Source organism: Ixodes scapularis, unplaced genomic scaffold (genome assembly GCF_016920785.2).
Source record: "Ixodes scapularis isolate PalLabHiFi unplaced genomic scaffold, ASM1692078v2 PGA_scaffold0__279_contigs__length_252992795, whole genome shotgun sequence".
Taxonomy (NCBI): Eukaryota; Metazoa; Arthropoda; class Arachnida; order Ixodida; family Ixodidae; genus Ixodes; species Ixodes scapularis.
The window spans coordinates 118276458-118287251 of record NW_024609835.1 but is presented as its reverse complement, the minus strand read 5'-3'; the positions used below and the strand labels follow the sequence as shown (position 1 = coordinate 118287251).

The following is a 10794-nucleotide window of genomic DNA, read 5'->3' as shown; positions in this document are numbered from 1 at the left end:
TGAGGTACATGGTAATCACCTACATAACTATTTGTTACTCTTTTTAAACTTTAATTATCAGATCCAACGCTGACACCTCCAGTGGACGCTCAAGTGGACCAAACACCGAGTTCCAGCAGCAGAGCGCCACAGAGTGGACCCAGTCCAGATATCCACGAGGACCGGAACCTGCCCCCACCCGCCAAGCGTGCAAAAGAATCATCAATATGGGTCCATTTCGAGAGAACAGGCCAGTATCAGGCAGTATGTAAACAATGCCGCAAGACTGTACGGCTTGGAAAAGAAGGTGGATGCCAAAAGATTGGAACAACTGCACTTCATAATCATATGAAGCGAAACCATCCCCACTTGTTAAAGAGGACTCCTGCTGCGCCAACAGCAACGTCTGCATCAACACCAGCAGCATCATTCGTGACATCCTGTGTTGCAAAATCACCCCAAACCCAGCTGACCTTACTAGAGGCCATGAATCGCAAGCAGTGCTGGACTTCGACGCACCCATTGGCAATGGCGCACAACAAGCAACTGGCAGAATACATAGCAAAGTCAATGAAGCCATTCTCCATGGTTGAAGACCCTGCATTCATAGATTTTATGCGGTTCTGTGTTCCGCAATGGAACATTCCGAGCAGGGGCTATTTTGCAAACTCGGCCATCCCAGCGCTGGAGACTGTCATTGCAGAGGCTTTAAAGGTACAACTTAAAGAGTGCGTGGGGGAAGTCCACCTGACAACCGACATTTGGTCGAGCCGCCAAGTCAATGACTTTATGTCTGTGACGGCACACTGGATAGCTCCAGACTCCAAAGGATCCCTGACCAGAAACAATGCCGTCCTCGACATGTCCGGGTTTGGACAGCAGCATACGGCGTACAACATCGGCAAGAAGCTCGAGGATGTCATAGAGACATGGCTAGTCCCTTTGGGGGTGAAAGTGGGCATTGTAACAAGCGACAACGCACAAAATGTGGTGAAAGCACTGAACGACAGAGGGATGAAGCGCGCTCCATGCATGGCCCACTGCCTTAACTTGGTAGTAAAAGCATCGCTGACCAAGTCTGGTGCAGAGCTGGAGGAGACTCTCAAGGCAGCACGTGCCATTGTTGGCCATTTCCGACACTCTGCGAGTGCCCAGAGGCAACTGGAAGCTATCCAACTTCGTCACGGGCTGCCAGTTCACAAACTTCTGCAAGATGTTCCCACCAGATGGAACAGCACATTCTACATGATTGAGAGACTCTCTGAGCAGCAGAGAGCTGTCAGCGAGTTCTTCGAAGACAGCACGAAGCACTACCTTGCGCCACGGCAATGGGCTCTGCTCAAGGCCATGGCAACCGTTTTGAAGCCGTTTGAGGAGGCAACACGCCTCCTCTGCATGGACACGTCGACGCTGGGACAAGTGTTGCCCCTCCTCACATTCATCGAGAGAACAGTCACCCACACTATGACAGGTGCAGAGCTGGACACCCCGGCCTTCTGCCTTGCGTCATGTCTGCTCAATGAACTGAGCCTCAGTCGACATTTGAATGCTGTGAAGACAGATGTTCAGTACTGGGCTGCTACCCTACTGGATCCTCGTTTCAGGGACACACTTTCCACTCACACAAGCGAAGAGGTTTCTGCATCCCCAAAATTGGAAATTGTGCGAAGCTACCTGCAGCAGAGACTCCAGGATGTCCATAGCCAGGCATGCAAGGACAAGAGTGTGGCTGAATCATCACCCCAGAGCGCCCCCAGCACCTCCTCAGGCAGCTCACCACCCAGTGATTTTCATTCATGGTATAAGACATCGAGCACAACAACTCCCAGGCCACGACAGGAAAGGCGGCAAACCATAACGGTCGTCAAGGCGCAACTTGATGCCTTCCTGGAAGACGAGGAAGTGGAATGCTACAACTCGCACAGCAATCCCACCGTCTACTGGGAGAAAAAGCGGTACCTGTGGCCTGACCTGTACGCCGTAGCTGTTGGATACCTTGCCTGCCCTCCAACCAGTGTGTACTCCGAGAGGGTATTCAGCTCTGCAGGAGCCATCGTGACCGACAGAAGGAACCGTCTCACACCGAAGAATGTGGCCACCCTCAGTTTCATTCGGATGAACAGGGAATGGATCCCCAACATTCTGCCTGCAAGAGTAGCCAACAGCCTCAGCAGTGCAGCAGAGACAGCACAGGCCAGCGCAGCTGAGGAGGAACTGTCTGAACCGGAAGAGCCTTTTCTGGAAAAGATGATCTTTGAGAGTGGCGACTGCTAAAGTGCCCTTGCATCACTCCCAATAGCCTATAACATACTGTTTCAAGTTGTTAATTTTCCTGCAAACGATAAGCGGCAACTGCAGTAAAACTAAGCACACTACTCAAGGGCCACGACGGAAGAGACAAACCACAACGGTCATCAGTGCACAAGCTGATGCTTACCTGGAAGACGAGGAAGTGGAATGCTTAATTAACTTGCGAAGCAATCTCATCATCTATACTGGAAGAAAAAAAACTACAGGTATAGTCACACTTAGCTACAACAAGCAGTCCGTGGTTTTTCCGTCCTCTAATCGCCGACATAGCAGGTGTGCTTACAAATACGCCACATGCGTATTTGTAAGCACACCTGCTTACAAATACTGTAAGCAGGTGTGCTTACAAATACAGTTATTTGTAAGCACACCTGCTTACAAACACAAATACAGTGAACTTGTTCTTCCAAACTGCGCAACGTTTTGGAGTGCACTTTCTATGTGGGTGCTGGGAGGACAGGAGAACCACGGACTGCTTGTTGTAGCTAAGTGTGATTAGGGGTGTACCTGTACCCTGACCTGTACACCTTAGCCACTGGATATCTTGCCTGCCTGCCAATCAGTGTGTGTACACAGGGGGCGTATCTACCCTGCAGGGGCCGTCAAGATCGTCAGAAGGAACCGCCTCACACTGCAGAATGTGGCCACCATCAGCTTCATTCACATGAGCAGGGCATGGAGGCATAGGCAAGCACAGCTGGAACAGTCTGAACCGCAAGAAACATTCCTGGAAAAGCTGACCTTCGAGTGGCGATTGTTTAAGTGTTAATGAACCACTCCTAGTCCTTTTAACTTTTACTGTTTCGACGTGTTCATTTTTCTGCAAGAGAAGCAGCGAGTGCAATAAAACTATTATTTATTTCTGACAACACTTGCTTGGACAGGTAGTTCCAGGAGCATTGAGTATGGTTAAGCTCCTGTGAGAAATGCAGATTGGTATTCCAGATAGTTCGTCTTGCAAACCACGAACGGCGCACCTAAAATGGACTAAGCCCTTTGTCCGTTTCTTCTAGTATCTGTTGTGTTGCTTCCGAAGATGTGCAACGCATAACCTTTCACGGCCGACTTGCTGCCGAGAGCGGAGAACAAGTGCGAATTAGCGAGGTTTTCCTTTGCCGCCGGTGCCGGAACCGTGCGTGCCGGTACGCGGTCGAAGTTGAGACGAGCAACATTCATCTCGCTCTCGCGCCTTACAGGTAGACACACGCAGCTCTAAAGAAGGAGGCGAATCATTTCCTTACCTGAATATATTTATTGTGCGCTGCGCCACATTATGAATAATACACTGCCTTTCGCTACATTTTGCCGATCACCGCGAAATCGCACAGAAACCGAGACCGTGCATTGGTTAGGCCTACGTCAACCACACCGATCAGCTCAGCTCAGCTGGACCGGTCGCGTGCCAGGGTTTAACAGTGCAGTGCATAATATACGTTGAAATAAACAAGACGAAATCTGGTAATATGCAGTAACAATACCTAAAAAGAAAACACAACTGACCGTATTCGCGAGGTTTACGACAAGTTTCACGCTGTCGACTGCAACCAGCGACGAACCTGACGAATCTCCGAATCTGCCGAATATTCGTCGCGGGAAGTTCGGAAATTTCCGAATCTGTCCGAATCCGAATCTCCGGTGATTCGTCCCATCACTAGTAGAGATTACCAAGCAAAGATTAAGTGAATGGTGGCAGAAATCGAGAGAAAACTAGGTATTTTCTTATCCACTGATGGCAACGTTACTAAAACACTCAGTTGGGAAACTCCCATAGAGACAGCTTTGAAAAAGTGGCTCCAATCTGTCTCCGAGCACCGAGCTAATGACGAACACAACGCCACCATTTCTCCCGCAGCGGCCAATCGAGGAAGTACACGTGACATCCATTTTGGTACAGCGGTAGAGGTTACAGGGGTACCACCCCCCGTGGCCCCGGCAGACGCGCCGCTGGCGCCGCGTTCAACTATCGAAGTCAAAATGCACCTAGGGCGGGACGCGCTACCTGAAAGGCCGGCTGAGGCATGGTTGAATAAAAACAATATTAATTTTACCGCAAAACCCTGCAAACTAAAGATTTTAAAAACATAACGCGCCCCCCTTTTTGTACTAAACTCCAATAAATTTCATGCAAAAAGAGTCTTTTCCGTTTGTTTTTACGCAAAAACAGGCTTTCAAAAAGCTCAAGCTGACCACAGTACCGACAAATGATAAAGAGTGGCGCTGTTGTCGCATTTAGCTCGGTCTCGGTGGACGCCAGCGGCCCAGGTTCCGACGGCGAGTTTCCCAACTGAGTGTTTTAGTAACGTTGACTGATGGCAAGGGGGTTTCATAGCCTCACTTTCTTTGCACTGCGGAGTGAATATAGATTTCACATTTAAATATTCTAAGCTTAAATGGTAAAACAAAATGGCTAGGTGGCGTAAGCTACCGCCCGATCCAAAGGGCTCAGCCGTATTCATCCATCCATCCATCCAACCTGTGACAACGTGGCCGTTTGAGATGTGCAAGGGCTGCACGCACGCTGCACCACGGCATGTCGGCAACCACGGCGGCACTGACAAAACCAGCTCTGAGGCCGGAATCTCAAAGCGAACTCACGACGAAAAAAGTGCTTACAACAAATTTGAGAGAAAACCCGTATTCTCGAAACGATTCTGTCGTAACCTTTGCGCAGGTTACGACAGAATCCTACGACAGCTCCGAAGCTGTTTTACGCACTTTTTACGATCAAATCAACAAGGCCGGCAGCGTCGCTCAGTTACTTGGTATCGGCCACCAACGGACATTTATTTTTCTACGTGCTCTTCTCGTGCGTCCCGACTTCAACCAGCAAGAAAAAAGGAAGGAGTACTTAAAACAGACCACGACGATCAAGAACGCAGGATCCACAAACACACGAGAAGAGCTACAACGGCCACGATTCTGCCGACCGAGCGAGCTCGGCAGAATATAGTAGGCCTAGCAGCAACATCGACTCGGCGCACCGTTGCTCCGGCGGTCCTTGGCCAAGACCGTCTGTCCATGACCGGCTGGCCTGCTGAATGGAATATGCCCGCGCGACCCTTGTGTACCCTTACCGGATGAGTAGTTTGATCCCTGAACTAAATTTCAGAGGTCAATATTTTCCGCTTGTCATCTCGGTCTCCTTGTTTTCCGAGACAGCGGTGACGAACGCTGTCGTCGAAAAGGGACCCTCATTGGTTCTATCTCCTTGTTTTGTGTGATATAGAGCTCAAATAAACGCCATACGGATTACCTTCGCAACTCGGTATGTACACTCTGTTATTAGTATGCCATTTTTATTCTGACTCGACGCTACGTCACTGTCGAGCTATAGCAGTTCGTGGGAGCTACGCGATGTCGGTCTAACCTTTCTTTGCCGAGTGTCATGTCAGTATCGAGTTGCAATCGTAAAAGATCGATCCAGAAGCGCTTATCGAAACGCGGTCTAACAGAGCGAATCCAGCACTTCGATCAAACGCGCGCGTCCGCTCCGAGTGCGAACAGGTCTTTGCGTGGCTCTTGCTGACACCCTCGTAGTTCAAACATATCCTTTTTAACGTCGGCTCGCAGCTCGCGACTCGCAGCAACTATAATACCGGCCGTGCCAGAAGCATGCTCGGGTCGTGTCGTGCAAAGAGCCGCAACGAGAACGAGCTCACTGTGGCCAACTACGCTTTGGCTTTCTCCGCCAAGGCTTTGCAAACGCGTTCAGGCCTAGGCGAACTCTGCCGGCACGCCGTATTGCCGCAGAACGGCGCTGCTATTATGCCACAAGTGATGTCACGAGAACTTCCCCCCATCCACCAGATGAGAATTTGAAATCGTTTAATTATGTTTAAAATTAGTTCTCCTGTGTTTTACAGCGCAATATTTATATTTCCGAGGTGGTGCGCGGGCTTTTGCTGTTTCCAAAAAAGATAACCCTTTATAAGGACAGAACGAGCGGTTTGGTGGGAGTAATTAAACTTAAACAGTCCCTTCTCGTTTTCTTCCTCAAGTTTAATAGATAATTCTTCGGTGCTATCGGATCTCCCCGGAGAGAGATAGAGCACGGCCATTTCAAGGTAAGGATAGGGCGCTCGAAGCTAGGGCAAACAGGCGGTATCGATTCACGCATGCATGGATGGCTGGTTTCAAATTTCCCCACATCCCTAACGAAACCGGCCCATTTTCGTGTGTGCGTCTGCGGGATTTGTGTCCCGCGCCGCCGGCTTTAGCGCGCTCGCGGCGTTGTTTTGGTTGGCAGAAGAGTTGTTGACCGTCGATATTGTAAGGCCGTGGTGTCCTCATCCTTTCAGGCAACGATTCCTTTGCTTTCCCTTATGCGATACTCTGACTGACTCCTCCTGGGTGGCTGTCACTGTTCGCCGAGTCAACGACACATTCGTACCATTTCACTCCTCGAGGGTGCGCTGCTCGCTTTACTATCACGAGCCGTCCTATCTAACACAACGGGCGCGAAAGGTCGTGGCCATCTGCTGGCTCCGAAAGGGCGGGACGTTCATGCAGGCCAATGAGGGCCCCGAATCAATACGACGTCTGCCGAATCCTACACGTTAAAAATTTACAACACCTGCTGATCTGTTAAGAAGTGTTGCTTTCTCTTTTGAACTCCTCCGATGTAGCTTGCCACCTATAATACAATTTAAATAATCAATACATATAACAGGGTGGAACTACTATATCTGATTGTTATGTAGGAAGGTTGGAAAAGGCAAAAATATTTCCAAGTTTGTGAAGACGCGCAATTCGCAAGTACATTTCGAGCCGTAAAAACATGTTTTTGTACGATACTGATGCCTAAATATAGAACATACAAACAAAATACACACTTTCTAGATTTGATTTTCGTGTATAAAACTATCACATCTACATTTTAACAAAAAATAAAAAAAATAAAAAATGGGTTTTTGAGAAAATCAATTTCAAAAATGGCACTTTTTGGTTTTCGCATAACATTAACGTAAACCTACCGCAAAGAATATTTCATACAGCCGAGTCCTTTTATAATACATATAAAGAGCGTGTTTTGGGCTCTCCGTGGACATAAAAATATCAATGTAACCCAAGTATATCACCAGTAATTAATTGTCAAAGTTGGTCAACAATTGACCGAGGGGGAGTTTTTGACATTTTTACAGAAAAACAGCAGAACGCCTAAAATTATTTAATGGTATTGGAGCCTTTTAAATGAGTCCACAGAGTGCTCGAAAAAAGTTAATATAATGTGGACTGAAAATCCACGGCGGGAGATCAAGCGAAACATCACCCACGACGGGTGTGAAAAACACTACTTTTCGCCGCGGCCTCTTTAAAAATTCATAAATCGAGAACAAAAAATCCGACGTACTTGCGGTTTGTGGCGACTGCGTTTTTAGAAACGGCGCCATAACATATTTTTTTTTTCACCGAAATTAAAAATTCGACCCTTTTTGCCTGCACGATTTGAGATGAAACCACCCATATATATATATATATATCCTAACGTTACGTGCCGTATATATACAGGGTGTTTTTTTTTTATTCTTAAACATTTGTTTAAAAAAAAAAAAAAGTGAAAGCTACACTAATGCGGTTGGTGGATGTGGGTTATGCCTCCAGGCGGACATTATGTGGGTGGCTAATGTTTGGGACAAGTCGGCTAATTAATTAAAATTCGTTAATTAACTTTTTAATTAGTGGAAATAGACATATGGTTCCAATTAGAAACTTGCTGAGCGTCATCCAAAACCCCTAAACCAGTCATTTTTAGAAAGACTTTGAGCGCGTGAGAAGCGCAGTAGTGCGCTGATGTTACCACTCGTGGAGCAGGTACAAGGCTGGGGCTAGTTAAGAGGCGGAAAAATTGCGTGGGCGCCATACCGCAACCGCTAGCCTTGTACCTGCTCCACGAGTGGTAACTTTAGTGCGCTACTACGCTTCTCACGCGCTGAAAGCTTTTCTGAAAATGACTGATTTAGGGGTTCTGGACGACGCTCAGCGAGTCGCCTCCCCCCTGCCCCTGCCTGCCCCCCCCCCCCCCCCCCCCCCCCCCCCATGCCTGCCTCAGGTCAACACAGAAGCCTGAATTTTAGCACAAACCTACCTGACGAAGACCTGCCTCAGGTCGAATAAAATCCTCCTGGTTTGTTTTCTACCGTCATTCTGCATCGGTCTTCTACGCCTTCGGCCTCCAAGGTAACATGCCCATATATATATATATATATATATATATATATGGACATGTTGTTCTCGTTCATAAAGCAGTGGTGTCTTATAAAGCAGTAATGAAAGAGAACAAAAAAAAAAAAAAATTATGTAAACAACGGAAGTTTCAATCGATATGTTTCGACCTGAGACACGTCCGATCGTCAGTAAAATAAAAACGGGCTAGCAAAAAAGATTGAATGAATGAATGAGAACGAGAAAGAGAGAGAGAGAGAGAGCTAGGGGGAGTTTTCAGATGCTATAGGCGGAAAGTTTTCAATTACCCCTCGCCCCCCGGTAGATTGAAAAGTTTCCGCCAATTGTATTGGCAGATTTCCAGAACAAAATTATTTGACAATGACCAACTGCGTGATCCATCCAATATTGCTAAAAAAAAAAAAAAAAAAAAAAAACTGGGCTAGACTTCAACATTGATTGACATCCATATCGTTAATATAACCATGTGACCTAAAGTGTCTAATTAAACAAGTATCAGTAAAATTTTGTTGATTAGTCATCTTTTAGTTGCGTTCCCCTTTGATCACATGCCCACCTAGCCGTATAACTCACTGGCAGATAGCATTAGTGTAGCTTTCACGGCTTTTTTTCTTTTATTTGACAAAAAGAAAGAAATTGTATATATTAGTTGCTGTTTTAATCTGAAATTTTTACTGAAAAGGAAGGGTTGGTTATGCCAACACTAACTGAAGTCTCTTCTTTTTTATTATACGCAAGTGAGACATCCCGCTCTGGAGGAGTGCATCTCCCTTAGCACGCGACTGTACTGAGGCGAAGCAAGATACGCAAAATCGCGATCCCACTAGGGTGACCAGCCGTCCCGCGACTCGCGGGACTGTCCCGCAATGAGCGCTCGTGTCCCGCGTCCCGCAAGAAATACCCAAATCTTCAAAATGTCCCGCATTTTACACTGTCGCAACATCCACTACGCAAATTATGGCGCTTCCTAACAACGGGCCACGGGGAAGCGCAGAGGTCACTGATAAACGTGTGAATCTCGATGGTCGGCCCTTTTATATACAAGCACTGCGGAAAGTGACCATTATTCTTGCAGAAGACAGACGCGCCTGCGCCGTTGCGCCTCTGGCCTTGATGGCACAACATTGCAAGTGAAAGTTGCTCGCTAAAAGTTGAAAAATAAACTATTGTAGTTATTTGCAAATCATACTGTGTCGCGCAAGAGTTGTTTTGGAATGCTTTTTTTTTTTTTTTTTTTTTTAGTGAAGACAGTTACATAAGGCAAAAAAGCCTACAACTCACAACGGGCGAAAAAGCTACACCATTAGGTTCTAATTTTGTGCAGGAGCATGTTAGTATAAGAATAAGTATCGACAGAAAACAATGAGCCGGAAAAAAAAATGTACTGTTTCTTATTTCGTTTTCATTCATAGGGGTGTCTCGCAGTCGATATTTATGTTTTCAACTTCGCAACTTCGATACCTTTAATACAATATTTACAAATACAATTAAACAAGGAATATATCACTGAGTGAAAATTATTTTAGCTTAATTGTTGCAAAACCCTTTGCAGGTGTATAAAACGCTTTTGGACAGCACAAGATTTTGGGGTGTGCGTGTTGGTGAATTACCTTTAATGAGGCGTTAAAATACCGTCCACCTTTTATAGCCGCCGCCGCCGCCCCCCCCCCCCCCCCCCCCCCCCCCCCCCCCCCCCTTTTCGGTCGGGATATCCCGCATGTCGCCAGCAGGAAGGTGGTCACCCTAGATCCTACTGCGCAGTTCTCGCTTCACGGCAGTGCCCCGAAGCGCGGCGAGAAGCGCGCTCAACGAAGCACTAACCAGCCAGAACACACCATAAACACAAGAAATATTGCGAGACGTCCGAGTATTGTCGGTGCTTGACACAAAGTAGTAAGTTATTTGAGGCGGTAAGAAAGTTCTGAATGTTAGCACCAGCCTGCGTAACGATGCGGTTGTACAGCGGGGCCTGAGCTATTATATTTCAATAATAAAGTGAAATTACGTTTTGGCGAAATGCTGGCGCAAATTCATCATATTTTGGCGGAATATAGCAAGATGTGGCAGGGTAAGCACTTTGGAGCAGCATTCACACATACTACCCACAGACGTGGAAGCAGCCACGATCTAGGTACAATCGCACACACGAGCCCATCAGTGTGATCTACACAGAAGCTTGGAAAATAAAAATTACATCTCCATCGGGTTCTGAGCACACGAAACTTCATGTCCATTGTCCTAGCAGATTGCATTATTGTAGGAGAACTGAGAAGGTATCTTGTTGTATACTTGGATCCATTTATACATGTTGCATTGGTCGCT

At 47.0% G+C, this 10794-nt stretch overlaps 1 protein-coding gene across 1 annotated transcript; it reads left to right on the top strand.

Moving 5' to 3' along the window:
• The first annotated feature begins 507 nt into the window (after positions 1–507).
• On the top strand, positions 508–2253 carry LOC120845939 (zinc finger BED domain-containing protein 4-like). The gene has a single exon (XM_040217501.1). It carries the CDS (start codon positions 508–510, stop codon positions 2251–2253), a length of 1746 nt encoding a protein of 581 aa, XP_040073435.1.
• Positions 2254–10794: the final 8541 nt, after the last annotated feature.

Excerpts from the sequence above, each read along its gene's own strand:
- LOC120845939 (XM_040217501.1), top strand. The coding sequence starts at position 508 with ATGGCGCACAACAAGCAACTGGCAGAATACATAGCAAAGTCAATGAAG.